General features: G+C 36.7%; 1 protein-coding gene across 5 annotated transcripts in view; it reads right to left on the reverse strand.

Moving 5' to 3' along the window:
• KIAA2026 (KIAA2026 ortholog) overlaps nt 1-25,523 on the reverse strand; it is a 99,214-nt gene that overhangs the window by 16,496 nt on the left and 57,195 nt on the right. For 4 of the 5 annotated variants that reach the window (XM_049896772.1, XM_049896769.1, XM_049896767.1 and 1 more), the window contains one exon: nt 18,538-18,627. The exons of the other annotated variant lie outside the window; for it this stretch is intronic. In XM_049896772.1, the coding sequence (XP_049752729.1) occupies nt 18,538-18,627 (90 nt within the window). The remainder of the gene's footprint in view (nt 1-18,537; nt 18,628-25,523) is intronic. 5 annotated transcript variants of the gene reach the window in all.

A 25,523-nucleotide genomic window follows, 5' to 3' on the forward strand; every position in this document is an offset into this window, starting at 1 on the left:
TGCTACAGAAATTAATGTGTATGATAAAAGTTGTCAATGCTACTTTTCTATATACTTTTGTTAAAGCACAGAAACATGGACCATGAAAAATACCTTTTATTACAGGCTTGGTTCTTGTCAAAGACATAAACCTGTGGTACAAAAGAGACTAAACCAAAACCAAACCAAATCCATTGCTGTTGAGTCGATTCCGACTCAGAGCGACCTTATAGGACAGAGCAGAACTGCCCCACAAGGTTTCCAAAGAGCACCTGGTGGATTTGAACTGCTGACCTTTTGGTTGGCAGCCATAGCTCTTAACCACTACGCCACCAGGGTAATATATCACGTTTTTCAAATAAAATGCAAATAACTTTTCAGAAAAGCCAAATGGGTCCCTACACACAAAGATGGCTCATTTAAAGTCATCAGCAATATCCAAAGGTAGCTTACAAATAATCTAAACTCATCTGTATAAAAGCACAGCACCAATTAAATAAACTCTACTTTAGTACTTTAATAAACCAATTATTTGACATTCATCTCTGTCTAATGTAAGGTAGAAAGATAATAAATACTCATTTTTTTTTCTTATTGCTTACCTAGAGAAACTACCACCATATTCACTGCTCTGTTTTCCTGCATATTCAGTTTTGGACGTAAAATATCACATCTTGTTAACATACAGTCCCTTGAAAAAGCACTAGTTTAATAATATAGTGAAATATTTGCATATTAATATGAAAAAGCTAAAAAAGTATTTTAACACTGCCAACAGTTCTAATATAAACTATCATATTCATATGCCAGTGTTTTCTCAAAATATTCTCAATTTTTATAAAAGACTAACAGAAAAGGAAAGTATCTGTACTTTGCATTAAAAGCATCTCACACTGATTAGCATATATATTTATATTATATTTCTAAATTGGCATTTGAGTAGAAAGCATGAAGACAAATAACTACAGCAAAGATAAGAATACTGTGAATTTCTGTCATTTGGCTTTATTGAGATGAAAAGGCTGGGTGACATACCATATCCCCTGTAAGGTGGCTCACTACTCTTGGGAAAGAAAATCTAAAAATAGACATGTAACAGATGGCACATAATCATTTTCCTTTACAAAGAAAAGAAAGAACCCTGAACTGAAAATTCGTCTGCTGAGTATCTGAGTTTGACTCTGTTTAGTAAACTGATAACAGCAAACAAGTTGAAGGCATTTTATCAAATCTGTACATGTTAGCAGAAAAGTGGGTTCTCCAGCAATTCGCTGCCCGATCTGAATCACCACGTAATGTATGTGTCTTTGGCATCATCAGGGCATAAAGAGTTCCATGTGAGCGAAATTAGGACTGGGAGTACCTGAAAAGGCAGGACAGTGACCTATGTATTTTTACTTTCTCAGGTTCTATCACAAAGCCTAGCACAGAGTAGGCCCACAAGAAGTATTCAACTGTGTAAGTAAATTTCCTAGATAACTGTTGCTCCTTGGACGCAAAATATTAAAAATATTGAAAGAAATGTTTCTAAAATGTAAGTCAGATTTTCTGAATGATACAACTATTATTTAACTTTCAGTGACTTGGGTCATCATCATGAATAAGTCAGTTATTCTGTCATGCTATCTATCATACACGGCACTACTGAGGGTTCCCGGGCCATTTATCCCTATAGTCCTTTTTAAATGGTTATCAACTATTATACTTAAACACCTAAGCTCTGCATTTGCACGTTTCTTTCAATCGTCTTAAAAAAATTATTTATCAGTGTTTCATGTTACTGCCAATGAATCTGCCTTAAAGTACCTCATTCTAGTTTAAAGCACACATATATTGGAGGACCGTGTACATTAGAAGGAATCGGTCCACACAAGGCCTTTTTCTATCTGAAAGTACGGGAGCATCTGTAAATGGACTTCATGATCTCTGTTTAGACTCCTTTTGCTCTCTGCTGGATTCCGGCTTAATTTTCCTTTGATATAGATCGTTTTTGTCTTTTTCTACAATCTGCTAAAATGGTAGGAAAGTTGTATTAGTGTCTAGCCCTCAAGTTTTTTGATACTATTCTTCCCCAATTCACAAAAGGCATTGAACTATTCCATCTTTCATTTTTAGGGTCTTTCAAAAGATTTGGGTCTTTTTTAACAGTGGTAGAATGATTTGGAAAAGGATAGCAAGAATGATCGTTCAACTTCAAGAATGTAATCAATGTCACTGAATTCTACCTACAGAAATGGTTGAGGTGTATGTTTTGTTATATATATTTTTACCATAATTAAAAACAACCAAAGAACAGAATGATGTGGAACTCGTTTTTTCCCCTTAAGGACTCCATGACACCATAACTTTAAATTTTTACTACTCTGTTATCAAGTGGATTTTCCTTTTAAATTCAATTTCCTAGAATTCCTGGCCATGGAGAGTAGCCAAGTAACTGTTAAACCCAAACAGATGATAATACACATTTATTTTGGAATCTGAAAAAATATCTGACATTTAAAATGTTACTTATACTTAAATAAGTGTGTGTGAAATTAGGAATTCAAAAGGGTTCAAGGCAAATCATAAAGCCATACTATGAAGCTGTGGGAGCCCTCGTGGCACGATGGTTAAGTGCTCAGCTACTAACAGAAAGGTCAGTGGTTCGAATCTAGCCAGTGGCTCTGTGGAAGAAAAGACCTGGCAATCTGCTCCCATAAAGATATCAGCCTAGGAAACCCTATGGGACAGTTCTACTCTGTCCTGCAGAGTCACTATGAGTTAGAACCAACTCGACGGCACGCAACAACAACACAACATGAAGCTGTGACTGCCACTGGGTTCAACTCTTCCTGAAAGCTCACTCCATGCTGGGAATATACAGCATTAACTCTCTGCCTGTTGTAAAAATACCACACAATCCTTTACCCTTTTCATAAAAACTTTCTCTGGAAGAGGTATGTAAACATTATTTTAACCAGAGCTTCCCCGATGGGATGCACATTGTATGTCAAACTGAACTAAGTACAAAGAATAAGCACTACCAACAAGGATTAAAACCTTGTTCTTAGTTGAGAAGATTAGTAATTAAAGGTGAAAAAGGTAAAAAACTAACCAAAAGCAAAATTTACCACAGATAAATGAGGATATTCATTCTCAGTGACTACGGTCAATTAAAACTTTGTCTGTCTTACCAGTCGTATATCGTTCTGGTTCACCGTTCCTGTCATTTAGCTCTCCTTTCTTGCTTTTATACTGAACATGTCAGTTAACATCTGATTTTTCATAAAGTCCACATGTTATCTGCCTCTCCACCCTACTCTTACTCCACACATAAATATGTAAATAAGGGAAGTGAGCAAGTGTCTTGGGTGTTTGGTGACGTCTGAATAAACAAAGCTTTAAAAGAAGAAACTAATCTTTGGATCAACCACTTGTCTGTCAGTTTGTCATACTATGGTAGCTTGAATGTTGCTGTGATGCTGGAAGCTATGCCACCAGTATTTCAAATGGTATCAGGGTCACCCTGGTGGACAGGTTTCAGCAGAGCTTCTAGACTAAGACAGACTAGGAAGAAGGACCTAGCGATCTACCTCTAAAAAACAGACTGGTGAAAACCTTAAGAATAGCAGTGGAACTTCATCTGATATAGTGCCCAATGATGAGCCTCTCAGGTTGGAAGGCGCTCAAAATACAACAGAAAAAAGTAGAGTGGATCTTAATGACATGGATGGAGTCAAGCTTTTGGGACTGTCATTTGCTGATGCGGCGACTCAAAAAGAGAAGAAACAGCTGCAAACATCCATTAGTAACTGGCATGTGGAACGTACAAAGTATGACCTTAGGAAAATTAGAAGCTGTCAAAAATAAAATGGAACGCTTGAAGATTGATATCCTAGGCACTAGTGAGCTGAAATGGACTGGTGCTGGCCATTTTGAATCAGATAATCATATGGTCTACTAAGCTGGGAATGAGAAATTGAAGAGTAAGAGTACTGCATTTACTGTCAAAAAGAACATTTCAAGATCCATCCTGAAGTACAATGCTGTTGGTAATAGGATAATATCCATATACCTACAAGAAAGACCAGTTAATACGACTATTATTGAAATTTATGCACCAACCACTAATGCCAAAGATGAAGAAATTAAAGATTTTTACCAACTTCTGCAGCTAGAAATTGATCAAACATGCCATCAAGACAGACTGATAATTACTGGTGATTGGAATGAAAAAGTTGGAAATGAAGAAGGATCAGTATTTGGAAAACATGGTGACAGAAATGATGCTAGAAATCAGATGGAAAATTTTGTGAGACCAATGACCCAGTTACTGGAAATACCTTTTGTCAACATGAATGGCGACTGTACACATGGACTTCACCAGATGAAATACACAGGAATCAAATCGACTACATTTGTGGAAAGACAATGGAGAAGCTCAATATCATCAGTCAGAACAAGGCCAAGAGCCAACTATAGAACAGACCATCAATCACTAATATGCAAGTTCAAGTTGAAGCTGAAGAAAAGTAAAACAAATTTACCAGAGCCAAAGTACAACCTTGAGTATATCCCATCTGAATTTAGAGACCATTTCAAGAATAGATTTGACTCACTGAACACTAATGACCGAAGAAGACCAGATGAGTTGTGGGATAGACATCAAGGATATCATACATGAAAAAGCAAAAGGGTATTAAAAGACAGAAAGAAAAGACCAAAGTGGACGTCAGAAGAGACTCTGAAACTTGCCTTGAAGATAGTACAGCTAAAGCCAATGGAAGAAATGATGAAGTAAAAGAGCTGAATGGAAGATTTCAAAGGGCGGCTCAGGAAGACAAAGTATTATAATGAAATGTGCAAAGACATGGAATTAGAAAAACCAAAAGGGAAGAACACACTTGGCATTTCTCAAGGTGAAAGAAATAAAGAAAAAATTCAAGCCTCGGGTTGCAATAGTGAAGTATTCTATAGGCAAAAGTATTGAATGATGCAGGAAGCATCAAAAGAAGAAGAAAGGAATACACAGAATCACTGTACCAAAAAGAACTGGTAGACGTTGAACCATTTCAGGAGGTGGCATACGATCAGGAAGGAACTGATGGTATTGAAGGAAGAAGTCTAAGCTGCACTTAAGGCACTGGCAAAAACAAGGCTCCAGGAATTACCGGAATACCAACTGCCATGTTTCAACAGTTGGATGCAACACTGGAAGCGTTCACTCATCTATGCCAAGAAATCTGAAAGACAGTTAACTGGGCAAATGACTGGAAGGGACCCATGTTTGTGCCCATTCCACAGAAAATGATCCAAGAGAATGCAGAAATTATCAAAGGATATCATTAATATCACATGCAAGTAAAATTTTGCGGAAGGTATTTCAAAAACAATTGTAGCAGTATATCAACAGGGAACTGCCAGAAATTCAAGCCGGATTCACAAGAGGACATGAACAAGAGTATCACTGCTGATGTCAGATGAATCTTGGCTGAAAGCAGAGAATACCAGAAGGATGTTTCCCTGTGTTTTAATGGCTATGGAAAGGTATTCGACTATGTGGATCATAACAAATTATGGTAAAACTGCAAAGAATGGGAATTCCAGAACACTTAATTATGCTCATGAGGGACCTGAACATACTCCAAGAGGCAGGTGTTCAAACAGAACAAGGGGATACTGCATGATTTAAAATCAGGAAAGGTGTGCATCAGGGTTGTATCCTTTCACCATACCTATTCAATCTGTATGCTGAGCAAATAATCTGAGAAACTGGACTATATGTAGAACAACATGGCATAAAGATTGGAGGAAAGGCTCACTAACAACCTGTGTTACACAGACGACACAACCTTGCTTGCTGAAAGTGAAGAGGACTTGAAGCACTTACTGATGAAGATCAAAGACTACAGCCTTCATTATGGATTACACCTCAACATAAAGAAAACAAAAATCCTCACAACTGGACCTATAAGCAACACCATGATAAACAGAGAAAAGACTGAAGTGTTTGAAGATTTCATTTTACCTGGATTCACAATGAATGCCCTTGGTAAAAACAGTCAAGAAATCAAACGATGTATTGCATTGGCCAAGTCTGCTGCAAAAGACCTTTTTAAAGTGTCAAAAAGCAAAGATGTCGCTTTGAGGAACAAGGTGCACCTGATTCAAGCCATGGTGTTTTCAATCGCCTCATAAGCATGTGAAAGCTGGACAATGAATAAGGGAGACCAAAGAATTGATGGCTTTGAATTACGGTGTTGGTGAAGAATATCGAATATATCACGAACTGCCAGAAGAACGAACAAATATGTTTTAGAAGAAGTACAGCCAGAATGCTCATTAAAAATAAGGATGGGGAGACTTGGTCTCACATACTTTGGACACGTTATCAGGAGGGACCAGTCCCTAGAGAAGAACATTACGCTTTGTAAAGCAGACAGTCAGCGAAAAAGAGGAGGACCCTCGACGAGATGCACTGACACACTGGCTACAACAATGCGCTCAAACACAGCAACAATTGTGAGGATGGCACAGGACCTAGCAGTGTTTCATTCTGTTGTACACAGGGTCAATATGAATAGGAACCAACTCAAAAGCACTTAACAACAATCTATGTATCCCTACCAAATTCCTGGTATTGTGCACAGCACATGGAAGACATTCAGAAAATGTCTGCTGAATGAATAAGACCTGAATCTGTAACTAAGACAGCTAAGTAAATTTATGTCATCCATTGTGCAGGGTTTCCAAAATGTCATTCTAATATTAAAATGCTTTGGCTATATATGGCTATTTAAAGACAAAATGATATTCTCCCCCACAGTTTGAGAGGGTTTTCCATTTTGTTAACCTTTAAATGGTTTACTGGAAGATCTAGAATAAGAAAACGTTATATAATGATATTTAAAAAAAAAATAAAATAAAATAATTTTCAGGATAATTTAGAGCCTATTATAATCATATCTCCCCCACCCATCTGTCAGTTTGTCGTACTGTGGCGGCTTGTGTGTTGCTGTGATGCTGTGACGCTATGCCACCGGTATTCAAATACTAGCAGGGTCACCCGTGGTAGACAGGTTTCAGCGGAGCTTCCATACTGAGATAGACTAGGAAGAAGGGCCCAGCAGTCTACTTCTGAAAAGAATTAGCCAGTGAAAACCTTATGAATAACAGCAGAACACTGTCTGGTATAGTGCCAGAGGATGAGCCCCTCAGGTTGGAAGGCACTCAAAAGACGACTGGGGAAGAGCTATCGCCTCAAAGTAGAGTCGACCTTAATGACGTGGATGGAGTCAAGCTTTTGGGATCTTCATTTGCTGATGTGGCATGACTCAAAATGAGAAGAAACAGCTGCAAACATACATTAATAATCAGAACCTGGTATGTACAAAGTATGACTCTAGGAAAATTGAAAACTGTCAAAAATGAAATGGAACTCAAACACTGATACTCTAGGCATTAATGAGCTGTAATGGACTGTTAGCCATTTTGAATCAGATAATCCTATGGTCTACTATACTGGGAATGACAAATTGAAGGGGAAGGTATTGCATTCACTGTAAAAAAAAAAAAAAAAAAAAAAGAAAGGAACATTTCAAGATCTACCGTGAAGTACAATGCTGTCAGTGATAGGGTAATAACCATATGCCTACAGAGAAGACCAATTAATACAACTATTGTTCAAATGTATCCACCAACCAGTAAGGCCAAAGATGAAGAAATTGAAGACTTTTACCAATTTCTGTAGTCTGAAATTGACCAAACATGCAATCAGGATGCATTCATAATTACCGGTGATTAGAATGAGAAAGTTGCAGACAAAGAAGGATTGCTAATTGGAAAATACAGCCTTGGTGATAGAAATGATGCCGGAGATCACATGACAGAATTTTCCAAGACCAACGACTTCTTCATTGCAAATACCTTTTTTCACCAACATAAACAGCAGCTATACACGTGAGCCTCGCTAGATGGAATACAGAGGAATGAAATCGACTACATCTGTGGAAAGGGATGATGGAAAAGTTCTGTATCATCAGTCAGAACAAGGCCAGGAGCCAACTGTGGAACAGATCATCAACTGCTCATATGCAAGCTCAAGCTGAAACTGAAGAAAATTAGAACAAGTCCACAAGAACCAAAGTATGACCTTGACCACATCCCACCTGAATTTAGAGACCATCTGAAGAATAGATTTGACGAGCTGAACACTAATGGCTGAAGACCAGACGAATTGTGAAATGACATCAAGAACACCATACATGAAGAAACCAATAGGTTATTTAAAAGACAGGAAAGGAAGAAAAGCCCAAAACGAATGTCAGAAGAGAGTCTCAAACTTGCTTTTAAACGTCAAGTAGCTAAAGTAAAAGGAAAAAATGCTGAAGTAAGAGCTAAACAGAAGGTTTCAAAGGGTGGCTTGAGAAGACAAAGTAAAATATTATAACGCCATGTGCACAGACCTGAAGGTAGCAAACCAAAGGGAAGAACACATTTGGCATTTCTCAAGCTGAAAGAACTGAAGAAAAAAATTCAAGCTTGTAGTTGTAATACTGAAGGATTAAACAGGGGAATACTAGATGATGCAGGAAGCATTAAAAGAATATGGAAGGAATACAGAGTTCCTGCACCAAAAAGAACTGGTCAACATTCAACTATTTCAGGAGCAGCACATGATCAGGGACCAACGGTACTGAAGGAAGAAGTCCAAGCTGCACTGAAGGCACTGGCAAAAAAACAAGGCTCCAGGAATTGATGCAATATCAATTAAGATGTTTCAACAAACAGATGCAGCACTGGAAGTGCTAACTCATTTATGCCAAGAAATTTGGAAGACAGCAGCTACCTGGCCGGCTGATTGGAAAAGATCCATATTTATGCCTCTTCCCAAGAAAGGTGATCCGATCCAATGCAGAAATTATTGAACAATATCATTAATATCACATGCAAGTAAAATTTTGCTGAAGTTCATTCAAAAACAATTGTAGCAGTGTATCAACAGGAACTGCCAGAAATTTAGGCCAGATTCAGAAGAGCATGTGGAACAAGGGACATCAATCATAGCTGATGTCAGATGGATCTTGGCTGAAAGCAGAGCATACCAGAAAGATGTTTAACTGTGTTTTACTGACTATGCTAAGGCATTTGACCGTGTGGATCATAATAAATTACGCATAACACTGTGAAGAACAGGAGTTCCTGTGTTCATGAGGAATCTGTACATGGATCAAGAGGCACTTATTCGAACAGAACAAGTGGATGCTGCATGGTTTAAAGTCAGGGTTGTATCCTTTCACCATACGTACTCAATCTGTATGCTGAGCAAATAACCCGAGAAGCTGGACCATATGAAGAACGGGGGTATCAGGATTGGAGGAAGACTCATTAACAACCTGCATTATGCAGATGACACAACTTTGCTTGGTGAAAGTGAAGAGAACTTGAAGCACTTACTAATGAAGACCAAAGACCACAGCCGTCAGTATGGCTTGCCCCTCAACATAAAGAAAACAAAAATCCTCACAGCTGAACCAATAAGCCACATTGTGATAAATGGAGAAAAGACTGAGGTTGTCAATCATTTCACTTGGGTCCACAATCAACAGCTTGGAAGCAGCAGTCAAGAAATCAAAACACGCACTGCATTCGGCAAATCGGCTGCAAGAGACCTCCTTAAAGTTTTAAAAAGTGAAGATGTCACCTTCTGACCCAAGCCAAGGTGTTTCCAATCATCTCAGATGCATGCGAAAACAACAATAAATAAGGAACACAGAAGAAATGACACCTATGAATTGTGCTATTGGCGAAGAACATTGAACATATACCATGGATTGCCAAGAGAACAAACAAATCTCTTGGAAGAAGTACAACCAGAACACTCCACAGAAGCAAGGATGGCAAGACTACATCTGACATACTTTGGGCATGTTATCTAGGAGAGATCAGTCCCTGTAGAAGGACATCATGCTTGGTAAAGTAGAGGGTCAGTGAAAAAGACGACCCTCGATGAGATGGATTGACACAGTGGCTGCAACAATGGGCTCAAGCACAGCAACAATGAGGATGGCCCAGGACCGGCAGTGTTTTGTTCTGTTGGGTATAGGGCTGCTATGAGTTGGAACCAACTTGATGGCACCTAACAAACAACAACAGAACAACAATTAATCTGTACGCTGAGCAAATAATCTGAGATGATGGACTACATGAGGAAGAACGGGGCATCAGAATTGGAGGAAGACTGATTAACAACCCGAGATATGCAGATGATACAACCTTGCTTGCTAAAGTGAAGAGAACCTGAAGCACTTACATAGCTCAAAGACCACAGCCTTCAGTATGGATTACACCTCAACATAAAGAAAACAAAAATTATCACAACTGGACCAATAAGCAACATCATGATACATGGAGAAAAGATTGAAGTTGTTCATGGATTTCATTTTATTTGGATCTACTACACCCATGGAAGCAGCTGTCGAGAAATCAAAAGACACTGCACTGGGCAAATATGCTGCAAAAGACCTTTTAGTGTTGAAAAGCAAAGATGTCATCTTGAGGACTAAGGCGTGCCTGATCCAAGACATGGTGTTCTCAATCTCCTTATATGCATGTGAAAGGTGGACGATGAGTAAGGAAGACTGAAGAAGAATTGATGCCTCCGAATTGTGGTGCTGTCGAAGAATACTGAATATACCATGGAGTGCCAAAAGAATGAATAAATCTGTCTTGGAAGAAGTACAACCAGAATGCTCCTTGGAGGCAAGGATGGCAAGACTATGTCTCACATACTTTGGACATGTTATCAGGAGGGATCAGTCCCTGGAGAAGGACATCATGCTTGGTAGAGGGCCAATGAAAAAGAGGAAGACCTTCAACGAGATGGACTGACACAGTGGCTGCAGCAATGGGCTCAAGCATGATTGTGAGGATGGCGCTGGACCAGGCAGTGTTTCGTTCTGTTGTACACAGGGTCGTTACAAGTCAGAACCAATTCCGCAGCAGCTAACTGAACACAATCATATTTATAACCAAAGAAATTAAGCTTAATTAGGGCTCACTCAGGATTCTGAATGTAAAATAGAGTTTATACTGTAAAACAGCTGGCTATAAAAGAATTTTGACTTGACTCACTATGTGAAAATGGGATATGGAATGGAGCACATGGGGAAAAATATCCCATAACCCTTCATTCAAATAGAGTAAACTTTCTTTGTCGCAGGTAAGAAAATAAGATTAACGGATAATTTCTTTGCCTTCTATCAGGCTTTTATTACATGCATTCTTTTTTTTTTGAGACCATATGGATTTACATAATAAATGAAATTTATAACATGATTTGACTGCATTTTTCCAATTTACCTATGTATATTCATTACTATACCTTGACCTTTTAAGAATATATTAAATCGTAATTCTAAACACGAATAAAAAAATATACAGCCATGTTATTTGTAACTTCTGTATAGTCTATATTAAAGATGTTAAAAGGTAAATGGTAAATCTATGTAAGGGGGCATAAAATGGACTGAAGACAAGCTGAGATAGATCTAAAGGTAAGGTCAAGAATCCTTAACTATCTGATGGAATCACAAAGGGTAAAAGTTACACTGACATATCACGAGTTCCAGGAACGAATGAGAAGTATATGACGCAATAAAATCCTCTCAGTTGTGGGATCTGGTACATGATTTAATCGAATTGTAACTTTCAAACCAAGAATTTGCTCTCTTCCCGTGGTAAGCTGACAACAGCAGACAGAACGAGAACCGGGCCCTTAGGAAATATATGGTTATACCATGGGTTTTCGAACTCAGCAGCTGACAACTGGGACTTCTGTTGTGGTTGTCCTTTACAATGTAGGATGTTTAGCAGCATCTCAGGCCTCTAGCCACTAAATGCCATTATCATCTCCCTAACTGTGACAACCAAAAATATCTCCAGATATTGTCAAATGTCCCTGGTAGGGCAAAATCATCACAGGTTGATAGCTGCTGGTTTTTTTCTGAACTCAGACCAAAAAATAGTGTCACCACCTCTGATCTAAGCTTCTGACTCCTCTAACATTTGATCTAGCTGATGTACAGTCTTTGGTTAGGTAAGTATTGTTATTATCATATTATTGAAGCCCTGGAGGTGCATGGTTAAGAGCTCAGCTGCTAATCAAAAGGTCATCAGTTTGAATCCACTAGCTGCTCCTTAGAAACCCTACGGGGCAGCAGTTCTACACTGTTCTGTAGGGTCGCTAAGAGTCAGAACTGACTCAACGGCAATGGGTTTGATTTGGTTTTGGGGAGTCCTGTGGCACAGTGGTTAAAGTGCTCAGCTGCTAACCAAAAGGTCGGAGGCTAGAACCTACTAGCTGCTTCACGGTAGAAAGATGTGACAGTCTGCTTCCATAAAGATTTATAGCTTTGAAAACCCTATGGGGCAATTTTACTCTGTCCTACAGGGTTGCTATGAGTCAGAATCAACTTTGGCAATTTTTTTTTTTAATTATGAATTTAAATTATTTTAAGAATAGATTAAGTTTATTCATTGCTTAACATTCTTTTCCAATTCTTTTTAACATGACTTTTCACATACTATAATCATTATGTGATTAATACTATACTGTATTAATCACATAATACATATCACATATTAATATTATACTGTATTATTTAGTATACAGTCATGCACTGCTTAATGTCCCCAATATTTTCTGTTAAGTAGGATGTTATGTGAACATGGTACCAAATCAGACTGTCCCAATGCTCAGGGGTGGCCTGGAGGGCGGGGCCCATGTAACTTAAGGGTGTGTAGACTTCCATGGCCTAAGGGAGGCCGGTACAGTCAGCACAGGTTATCTACAACCAAACCCTCTGATTTTCCAAAAGGACCAGGAAAGTATGCTTTTGTGTTGTGTTTGGTCCTGCTCTCTGATGTAGGTACCATTCTCTGATCAGGATTTCTGAACTCTATTATAACCCTGGAAACCCTGGTGGCATAGTGGTTAAGTGCTACGGCTGCTAACCAAGAGTTCAGCAGTTCGAATCCGCCAGGTACTCCTTGGAAACTCTATGGGGCAGTTCTATTCTATAGGGTCGCTATGAGTCGGAATCGACTCAACAGCAGCGGGTTTGGTTTTTTTGGGTATTATAACCCTGGAAACCCTGGTGGTGTAGTGGTTAAGAGCTATAGCTGCTAACCAAAAGGTGAGCAGTTCGAATCCACCAGATGCTTCTTGGAAACCCTATGGGGCAGTTCTACTCTGTCCTTTAGGGTTGCTATAAGTTGACATTGACTCGATGGCAGTAGGTTTGGTTTTTTTGGTTTTATTATAATCTTACAGGACCACAGACATATATGTGGTCAGACTTTGTCCAAAGAGATATTATGAAGCACATGACTGTACTTTCAAAACTCAACATTCCACGAATATTTTCATGTAGTGACCACGATGTACAAATATCTCACTTTATGACCTGTATGATATACCACAAGGAGCCCTGGTGGCACAACTAGGCTGCTAACCAAAAGGTTGCAGTCTGGACCCACCCTGTGGCTCTGCAGGAGAAAGACTCAGCGATCTGTTCTTGTAAAGATTACAGCCTAAAAACTCTATAGGGCAGTTCTAATGTCACACAGGGTCACTAAAGGTCAAAACTGAGTCATACAGTAAGTACTCAACAACAACACAATATACCACTGCTTTAATACTGGTTGCTCAGTCATCTCCCTACTGTTTGACATATGCACTGTTCCCAAATTTCTACAATTAGAAGTAGTCTGATAAATACAACTTTATGTAAATTATTTTTGATTAGGAGTCGGGAGAATAAAGTTAATTTCCAAACAGGATTACTATATCAAAGGGCACAGGCAGTTTTACAGCTTTTCCTACATATTATGAAATTCTTTAGAAACATAATTGAAGTCTGCTTAAATCCTGCTCAGTATTGAGGTACTTAGCTGCTAAAAGATGTATTAGAAAAGACATATGGTCTTTCATTTAAAAATTTTAATTTATCTATATTGATAAACTATCACTTATATAATAGATAAGTTTCTTTTCTTATGAATAACACCTTTTCTTTTTAATAAATTTTTCAGTTTTCCTTATACCCCATTTCTACAGAGACCTTTCCTTACTGAAGAAAACTGAAACCCTCTTGAAAATCTGAACTATGATATAAAGCATAAGAAAATTAAGCAGACAAGAGAAAAATGAGTTCACATAAAAAACTGAGAAATGTATCCACTCCTATATATGCCTGGCAAAATCTTCCAGTTTTGATTATTTAAAAAGCAGTAATATCAAACAACTTTCAAACGTAATAGGACCAGGCAAATTTATTACTATTTTAGCACTACCTTTCTAGAAAACCAGTAACAAATTTCTACACTAAAAAGTGTATTTTCTAAATAATTAAGCAACATAAAAATTCTACTGTGAGTAAAATCCACAAAAAAATAAAAACAATCGAACTTTATGATTACTCCTTTAGACCACTGAAGACTCGTAAGGTCTAAATATGAGAAAGACAAAATTAAGGGACTTCGTTAAACTACATACTTCTATTAATATGTTAAGCAGAGGTCTCACTTTCGGTCAATCTCAGGCAATTCCGTACAGTCCTGCAAGACCTAAAGGATGTGGAGCCTTTTCTGAGCAAGCATCTAAATGAGGTAATGGAATCAACTAAGCTAGAATAAACTTGAGAAAATTAAAGCGTTTTCTCTCCTCACGTTATAAATCATAAACGGAATGAGTTGTCTTACAAACTATCCAGATTTTCAAAGACTGTAAATCTTCCAATATAACAAATAACAGTAAGAGGTTAAGAAAGAAGTTTAAAAAAGAAAAGCGTTCCCAAATCGAATATTGACACCCGTGAAGAAATGGGATAATTCTTCCTTATTGCTTTCGGCCGGAAGCATTATCTGGAAAGGCCCTGCAGAGAGAGAATGAGTCCCCTGAAGCAATGAGGTGTTTACAGGCATCCATGCTAACTGCTCACCTATAGAATTTCTATCTTTAGTAAGGACACTTATCACAACTAAATGTTTACATGGAATATATCCTCTCTGTTACTGGAGACACTACTATGGATAAAAAAGTTGATGATAACTAATAGTTTTCTTTTTAAATAATACTGTGTTTTTGGTGAAAATTTACACAGCATATTAGGTTCCCATTTAACAATTTTTATACATATTGTTCAGTGACACTGGTTACGTATTTCACAATGTGTCAACATTCTCATTTTTTCCATTCTGGTTGTTCCATTTGCATTAATCTAGCTTCCCTGCCCTCCCTTCTCGTCTCATCTTTGCTTTAGGGTAAATGCTGACCATTTGGTCTCATATAGGTGATTTTTTAAAACAGCACAGTACTCACAGGTGATACTGATTATTTTATGAGCCAACCTGTTATTTAACTGAAAGGTGACCTGCAGGAGTGGTTTCAGTTCCAAGTTTAAAGGGTATACCAGGGTGACAGTCTCAGGGGTTCCTCTTGTCTCTACCGGCCCAGTACATCTGGTCTTTTTATGATGAGTAATAGTTTTGATTCTAAATGCTATTTTAGATTTGACAATGATAGCCTCTTATGAAGATCAACATTAATACTTCATTTGTCTGGCAATAGAGAAGGAAGCCCACAAAACATAGAATCAGTCAAAATCCTACCACCGAGTTCATACATTTCATTACTAAGAAAGTCCCTGAGGTCCTAATAAGTATGGTCCAATTCTAATAGGTATGGCTACTTGCTTTCTTAATTCACAGCATACCAGCAGGGCCAAGTACATGGACATACACAAGAAATGACAGCTGACGAACTGCTGGACAATGAAAAAAGAAACAGAACGAAAGCAAAGAACAAATAATCTTTAAAAAATAAACAGCATAAAGGTCTTTTGGTGAATGTAAATAAATCTATTGACTTAGATACTGATAGATTTTTAGGGTCTTGATGACCCCTGGCATCATCAAGAAAGGGTTAAATTGTATTCACTATAGTATGGAGGCAGGGAAGTTTTTCATTAAATGATTAAAGTAAGGTTTTTGATATTGAAGGTTTAAGTCTCGGTCATCTAGAAAATTCATTTAAGTGGAACACCCTGGAAACCCTGGTGGGGTAGTGGTTAAGTGCTACGGCTACTAACCAAAAGGTCGGCAGTTTGAATCCACCAGGCGCTCCTTGGAAACTCTACGGGTCAGTTCTACTCTGTCCTCTAGGGTCGCTATGAGTTGGAATCGACTCGACGACGGCACTGGGTTTTGGTTTTGGAACACCTTATTCCCAAATGATGCCAGACGTATAAACTGGTATTAATATAAACATAAATGTTTAGTAAAGTTAACTCCTACAACTAGTATCTATGATATTCAATATTAGCTTTTGTCAAAAATAAGGAATGATCCTGAGATACCAACTATTTCCTTTATGCTATGTGCCCATTTCAATGGCTGAGGTAATCTGTTCATGAGAACAATTTTCAGGCAGTTTAAATGAAAGTAAAATAGCCCATATGCTGGTAATCTCAATAATAAGATTATCCCCACTAAGTAAAGCTCCAAAAATTTCTATTTTTTGAAGAGTTGAAAACTAATATGCAAGTATCAGTGGCTACAGTAAAAGTTTAGAGACATAAAATCTAATCGATTAAACCTTATACATGATCTAAAGTTTTCTGATTAAACATGTCCTCATGGGTTACAGTGTCAAGTATTTGTAGTTCATGGCTTCTGCTTCTCTTCTGCTTCTTCCTGTTCTATTCCTGTGACTCGAGGGCCATCCCTGTTTCCTTATTCATTCTAATGACCAATTAACTCATCTTAGGAGAAATTCAGAAAAGAAACAGAGTTTAAGGGGAAAGGGAAGGCAATGTTTAAACCTAATGAAATCAATGGAAGTGCAGTGGATGGCTTTACAGAAAACCCCCTGATACCTCCACAAGTCTTTTTCTGTAAGAACACATACCACAAGATTTAAATCAATTATGCTTAAACTATACATTAAAAGCAAAAAAACCCTAATTTAGAATGTGGGAACAAATTAAGATACATGAATTATTTTTAATTGCAGCATAAAAAGCAATTACCAATTTATTTAGCAGAATTCTGTTTTGGGTCATGATTAAAAGACTATTCTTTCCCTATTGAAGAGGACCAGTCCTTTACGGGCATACAACATCAAATACATTAAAAAAAAAAAACTTTTGGCTGAGGAGAAAATATTCTAATATAAATGTTTTCTGAAGAATAGATCACAGAGGTAAATTTTAATACAATACTTAGTGTGTTTCATATCAAGAGGTTTCCCATACAGCTGAAGTATGTATATGACAACTAAGGTTTTAGAGGGTTTTTAACGCAAATATTTCTAAAATACACTAAACGGTTTTCTGCATTTTCAGACTGTATACTGAACATAATTTTCTCAGTGATGACAGCCCTCATTATGAACATTATTCTATCTCTTCGACTACAGTAACCCTCTCAGGGGTATCACAGGAGATACTTCTGAAGGGCTTAATGCATTTTCACCCACAGTATTAAACACCTCAGAACGTTGTGCTTATATAGTACTTCCGTCTCTTCCCTTCAGTGTGCTGCCGATATGTCTTTCCTAACAGCATATAAAATGGCTACTATCAATCTGATATCACACTTGCTGAATCACTAAACTTATTTTATACATACTCAGTCTAGATTAGTAGACTCTGACCAAAGACCTAAAAGCGGCTTCATATGACACCCTCAGGCATAAAACAAAGGGGGTTTTGTGATGATTACCAATTTTCCTCAATGGTCAAAGCTTTCCCCATTTATCTATGGGTAAATAGGGTCACTATAGTCAGAATCGACTCAACGGCAATGGTTTTAACGGGTTTAATTGTGTTTCAAATCTGTGACATAACCAAGTTATAGCTATAACTGTCAGTTAAGTGGGTGTTATTAAACCGACTCGATGGCAACAAGGTGGGTTTTATTAAATACCTAACATAATTGTTTTACCAAGTGTTCAGTGAATAAATACGCCCTTATAGTCTAGCCTCAAAAACAATTTAAAAAAAAAAAAAACTGGAAAATGAAAGTAAAGATTAATTATGAACTTAGAATATATACTAAAAGTTTAAAAAAAAACTCAGCTGACAAAGATTCTTAAATATCTGGGGCACAATTAAACAATTTACATCTGTTATTATGTCACACCTAATTAAGTTTTTAAGTCACTAAGCAATGAACTTCCATTAAAAGCATATAATCATTACTTAAGAATATCCGCAAGGTAAGCATTACCCGAAACTACCAGTCAGAAAACAACCAACCAGTATGTTGGGAAATATCTAAAACTATACCTGATATAAACCAGGCAAATGAAATTAATCAATTTATTTGCCCCTGGATCATTTTTGTGTACTAAAAATGAAAACTAAACCACACAGGAGAAAAGAAACAAAGTTTCTACTTTTCAATGCAAATTGTCATGTAATTCAGGAGAACAAAATTTTAAAATGGCTTTAGGAAAAGAGAGGAATAAATTTTAATGCTGACAATAACAGAGAGAACTTTTGGATTAACACCTACCGATTTTTTTCTACTGTTTTCCAGATCTTTGAGTTCATTCTCGATTTTTGTGATTAATTCCCTGAGTTCATCAAGATTAGTGCAAATAAGCTAAAATAAAACACAAAAACACAGCTTGATAACACATAATATAAAACACCCAAAATGTGGTAAACAGAAGTTGTTTTAACACACACTGAATTCACAAATAATAATTTTTCTTCGTAACAGCAAAAAGCAAGGAGAGCTCTGGTTTATATTTAAATAGGTATTTGTTTGTTATGACATGTGAACTCCAGGCTTACTCTTAAAGAAACGGAAATGTCCAAGGTGGTGCTTTCACCCCAGGCCCCCAGCTCTCGGTTTGCCTTCTAATCCAGGTACTTCCTTAACATCACTGGCTGTCAGCCCGGAATGACAAAGATCTGGAAACTCACCCTGGGTTCACAGGTTACTGAAAAATACTGAGTCGCCTCTAATAACTGCTTCACCGGGCAGTCTCCTAGTAGGCGAGTAAGTGCACCCCAGGAGAACTGCCACTGTACCTTCCCTTTAGTTTACTAACTACATAATTCAACAAACCTTAGTTGTTGTTGGGATTGCTAACAGAGGACTTCATCTACATGTAAGATCCTCAAAGATGTAAATGAAATTAAGTACTCATTCTCAATGTGAGTTTAATAGTCTTAACAAAACATTCTCCATAGATAGCATTTATTTCCTTTCATAATTGTGTAGCTCATTTTATTTAACCTAGTAATGTTAACAGATGGCCAAAATAACTGGTTCTTAGTTATTGATAACCAAATTTGCTTAATTTACTGAAGTTTTAAACAGTGAAGTGTCAGCAATAACAATAAAAGTATTAGTAACTACATTTTGGTTCTTGTAAAATTACACTGAGTTTTTCAATTAGTTCAACATACTTAACTATTTTTCTAAAATGATTTAAGCTCATATTTATAATATATATTGTGAGAAAGAAAGAAGATTTCTAAAACAAAACTGTAACCACACACAGAGGATAAATTTAATGTTGTCTTATTGTAATGTTTACACTGTGTGATAATTTTACAAAGCATACCATACTTACAAAGCTATTCACCATTAATTTTTATCAGCTTCATGTTTGTTATATTCATTAATTTCTATGTAATGGCACTGTTTTCCTAAAAGGCATACTTTCTTTTATTAGAAAACAAACCAAACAGAAAAAGTAAAGGTGAGTTACAAAAAGATCATTCTCAGTGACTACTAACTGACAAAAATGGAGGACGGGGGTCCCTCAAATGTCCTTTAATATTAGGTTGAACCATATGAAATCGCTGCTATGCAACTGCTTTCAAATACAAAAATGCCAATTTGGTTCAACCTAATAAAACGAGAAAAAAAATCACAGATATAAATTATAATTAGTATTAACAATTACCTACTGGAAGTTTATCTACACAATTTCAAACTCACAGACCTGATACAACAGGGAAAATAAGCATTTAAGTAATCCCAAATTACGCAATTTTAGAGTAGAAAAGAGAACATAACAAGGTAGTGGAATAGTGCAATTGATATTTATTAGGCACTACACATTCCCATTTGCCAAATGTGGAGTTATAAAAGACCTTCTGATGGTCAAGCAGTAGACTGACTAACTAGCCAGCCACATATAAGTGCCTCTAGAACCAGATACTGTTCTATTATACAGTGAACCTGCGAGAGCTGGAGCTCAACCAGACTGCCTTGGTTTTTCCCGGTGTCCCAAGTTTTCTGCCTGTGGCAGGGCGTAGTCTTACCACTTTCTATTGCTCTCTATTGGTGGAAAATATTTGAGCTTTCCTTCTCTGCCAGGTTTCTGGAGGCTCTGGCTTTTGCAGGTTTTACTGTACCTATACAGAGCCGTAGAACTTCTACTATACCTTTAAAGCCTTAGAACAATGTTAGTCCTACAGCAGTTTTTTCTAAGTACTAAACTTCCTGTAGTATAATTTGCTATTAAGACTACCCCATGTCAAAATTTGCCCCAGAATTTACATATGGGTTACTTATACTCCTTTTCACTGAACCTGGTCTAATTAGTTCATATTACTTAGCACAGATTTCTCATTTACACGAACAGCAAAGCTCAGAGGAATTTTCACTTGCATCTTAGATGTCTCACTATGCAGAGAACTAGGGTACATTTTACATGTAATTTGTAGAAACCTACAGGAACAAGGAAAATATATACCCCCACAAGTAAACACACACTAAAAATTCAAGATTTCAATTACCAATTAGCCATGAAATCAACATACATTTAATATTCCATTTAAAGGAATAATAACGTAGTTCTCAGGTCAAACTATGACAATTCTCACAGTTTAAGTGCTGTATAAAATAACACTTTCAAGTGGGTTGCCTGGTTAGTAAATTGTACTCAATCAGCGCTTCTCAAACTTTAATGCACCTTAAGAATCACCTCGGGATGTTGTTAAAATGCAATTTTAAATTCAGTAGATCTGAGGTGGGGCCTTGGATTCTGCATTCCTAATGAACTACCAGGTATGGTCTGCAGACCACTTTTGCATAATCAGGTATTCAATTATTATGAATTACAAATCAGCGGGACTACTGAAACATTCTGGAACTGATGAACATAAATATTCAAAAAGGTTAATTTCAAATAGGGGACGGCACATTGAATTAAATGCACAGTGAGAAAACAAATGTTCCTTAAAATAAATGATATGATTCTTAAATATAAATTTCAATGAATTTGAGGGTCAAAATATTTTCAGCAACATTTATACTCTGAAACTATATTAAAATGGCTTAATATCTACATAACAACTTTATACTTTTTATGGCATATACCTTATATATATATACATGCCTAATATATAGAGTCAAGTTAAGCTATTAAAAAATTCCTACGCAGGCACACAATTTTGTTACTGATATCAAAAGAAGAATAATCCCAGTTATGCCAACTCCCTTGTTCATATACCCTTTAGTCTACAACGCAGGGCATGCACGTAGCCTAGTAAATCTCTCAATTTCAAATGGTGTTTTTGAAAACAGAATCAATCCAGTAAGTAAAGTTCACCTTAATAAGGAGAACAGATACATTTTTTGAACAAAGCAAAACATCTTATTAAAACCTCCTTCTCATTACCTTGATTTTGAAAAACATTTCTGAGGCACAGGGCCCCCAGGGGTGAAAAGGAAAGCTCCACAGCAGCTCGGATTACAGCCATGTCACACTGCCAACACTCATGAGGGGAGGTTTTCAGTCAGACTGCAGAGGTTACAAGAAGAGTTTTATCCCCAGGAAGAACCTCTTTAAGGCTGTTAACTCTCTCCCTCAAGTTAACCTTTCACTTGTCACAACCCATGGACCGGCCACAAAATCATAGATCTTAGAGCTGAAAGAAACCAAAAACATACAGTTTGGTCCAAACTCTTGCCTAAACTAGAACTGCGTATCTCCAATCCACATACAGGCTAATTAAAACTAACAAGGTAGAGTAACCTAAGATGACACACTGGTAAAGGAAACCCTAGAACCTAGGACTCCTCCTACTCTTGGTGCAGTGCTGTTTCCACTACATCATATTCTCTAAGGGGTCTTTCTAAACATGACAAAACAAAACATTCCAAGGATGACAACCAAACATGTACTCTGGTTTTAGGGTTTAATTTGTACCTAAGCTTTCATTTTTTACCAAATTGTAAGTGTTAAAAGGTGCTCTCCTCAAGATGCAGAAATGTATGCATGAGGTCAAGTGGCGGGGGGCGGGGGGGGGGGCCGGGGGGAAAAGAGGCCCTGTTGAGATTTAAAAAAAAAACTCCATGACTCCGTTTCAGGAAAATTACATAATAAATCATTCCTTACTTTATCACTACTGCAGGCAAGAAATTATGCCCTTTGGGTATAAATTCAACAGGTTTCAGAAACATTTACTTTATTTGCATGCCACCTTGTTCCAAAAAGGATATAAGGTAGCATACAAACATATATACAAAATAGCAAATTAAATTTAAAAACGCAAAGGGCAAACAACACAGAAAAGTAAAAATGAATAGATCCCAACAAGATGGATCACATTCACTGCCATTCCAGTAAATAGATCCCGTAATTTAAAAATTATAAGCAAAGCACTAAGTGCATGGTGTAAATTCAATATTTATATTACATTTAAACTAAAATTTTATTAACAATTGTTAGAACTGTGAGGGCAGGAAAATTCCTTCTCACTTATGATCACTCTACCAGCAATAATGACTATTTAAAAACCTGCAAATAAGGAATATCACTTGTGATATAAAAGTTAAATAAGTATGATTAACAAGCTAGCAATATTTTACTACCATAGTTAAAAACAGACATTTCTCTAAAAGCACCATATTTAAAAAAATAAAGAATTTTAAGGAGGAAGTAAAAATCCATGCTGCTAAAAGTCAAACAAAAAGCTGAGGTAAAGATATTCGTAACTATACGATCAAAAGGTCCTTAACACAATGATGAAGTACAGAAACTCTAGTTCTGGTTCCAATTTGTTACACTGAGAGTAGTACTTTAGTTCTTATTTCTCAGTTTCTCCACTGGTTAAATGGAGAAATAAAGTTTTGGTTTTTTTTTTTTCAGAGTTATGTTAAGGATCAGTGAATTTATGCTTCTGTTTGAAAACAATACTGCTATTTTAGTCTTAGCAGCTGGATTCTGAATTTCCTTTGCAAGCAGCCTTTAAGATAAACCACTCATCTGGAATAGGAGTAAGCATGCATTGCACGGAAGATTTTGCCTACTAGTGAAAAGCAGAATCATGGTAGCTAAGGCTCTTAAAATTATTTTTTAAAACTCGTCTTATTGAGAATTGACTACTAAGTTTTAAAAATACTTTCGCTGACTCTCTGCTATAATTACATACAAAAAGAACTATTAGATTTCTCTCTTAGATATTAAAACAAATAAAAGGCTTTTTGGCAAAAATTGATTAACTTTATCAGGAAAACTGACATTCACTTTTTAGTTAACATTCTTATATTACAAAACGGATAAAGAAAAATAAATTTAGTTACTATAATAGTTATAAGTAACTGCTTAAATAACCAATAGGCTAACCACTTGAGATAAATTATTTCCTAATTTTTTGCAACTATTGCTGACTAAAAACTCTGACAATCTGCCCTAAGTATATGCCAAATATACAATCCACCATAATACTAGAATAGGGCTAGGCCTAAGTTTTTACTTTCATCAAGTATAATGATGTAAGTAATTATTAATTCGTTTTTCACTTTTCAAATTTTTGTAGGCTTAATCACATGCCATTCTCATTGGATCAAATCCAAGATTTTAAAATTTTAAGTAGCCAGAAAAAGTAGGAAAGGTCAGTAATAGTTGCTCTGAAGCAAATTCTTAATTGATTTTCCTACTCATGAGCCAGGAGTTTTCAAAATGAGGTCCTAGGACCACTTCTATCAGAAGCACCTGGCAGGCTCACTTGAAAAAAATAAATAGTAAGAATAGCTAAAACAGTAGGCTGGCCACATCATTTAATCTTCACAACAATCCTGTGAGGTATATATGTTATTTCCCATTGTACAGACGAAGAACTGGAAGCATAAAGAGGTTAAGTAATTTACCCAATGTTACAGAGTTGATTAAGTGGTAGGGCTCACATCCACACCCAATTTGTCTGGTTCCAAAATCCATGTGCCTAACCACTATGCAGATTATTGGGGCCCATCTAGACCCAGTGAATCACAATCTTTGTGGAATGAAACCCAGGAACCTGTATTTTTAATAAAGGCATCTGATTACTTTTATGGTGTCTAAAATTTGAGCAACCCCGACATAACCCTTAGGAAAAAGTGGATATGATTAGTCCTTTCATGGTACACAACAAACACTAATGCAATTCACTATGTGAATATCCACAGTGTATGCTCTAAAAAGGGGTGGTACTATTTTCTTAAATAGATATGAGATATGTATATAAATAGATATAAATATTAGGTATGTATATCAATAAACATGGAATCTTCCTGAAGCAAACAGGCAGATATGTTTTCTTTCTAACTTTAAGAAGTCAACAAACCCACCGCCAAACTAAAAAGTAACTGAGGTCAAAACAGGATTCACTTTTTAAATTCATTAGGACTTTAAAAAAATTAAACTTCATAATTGAGTCCCTGAATATATCTCTAAACATGTTTTACTATCAATTTAAAGAAGAGCACCCCTTTTGCCAAAAACTCTGCCAAGTTTTTGCAAAAGGGATTTAACATCTATCCACCAGCCGTTTCATCATTTTTAGCAATAAGGTATTTTAGAATGAAAAATGTTAAGAAAATCCTCTAGCTAAGTATTTCCATAAAGCATTTTCTATGTTTAATGTTAGAAATGTGGTATTTAAAACAACGTGGATAAAATGGATAATTTGCAGATTCTAAGGTGCTAAATATCCTTATATTGCTACAGCTTTTGGGAAGGAAATAAATCCACTTTATTATATAACAGCCTTCTTACCTGTGGGAAGCTTTCAAACAATTAAGGAAACAAAGTTTATAAAAGTATCTTGAGAGGTAAAACTGTAAGTTTTGCATTTAACAACAAAGTTACTGGTGGCCAATACTGTCTATCTCCTATTCTATTACTGTGCTATTTTTGAAGCAAATGACCTATTCTCTGGGAGAATGCTATCAATTTTCTTTATGAATAATACCCCAGTACTCATCTTGTCAACTAGGTACGAGAAACACTTGCTCTCTCATGAGTCTATTCCCTCTTCTAGCCAACACTGAGACACACACCCACACATACCCATACCCTAGGACCCTAAGAACCAGGAAAGGGACTTTGTTTTTAAAAGCTCAATCTGGCAAAATGTGTACTTTTGACCTTATTTTTTTTGAGCGTGGTAAGCAAATGGTCAAAAACTAACTAAAAGCATCATTTGAGACTGTTTTTCAAACATTTCTGTCCATGACCCACAGTCAAAAATACACTTTACATTGCAAGCCAG

This window comes from Elephas maximus, chromosome 9 (assembly GCF_024166365.1).
Source record: "Elephas maximus indicus isolate mEleMax1 chromosome 9, mEleMax1 primary haplotype, whole genome shotgun sequence".
Classification (NCBI taxonomy): Eukaryota; Metazoa; Chordata; class Mammalia; order Proboscidea; family Elephantidae; genus Elephas; species Elephas maximus.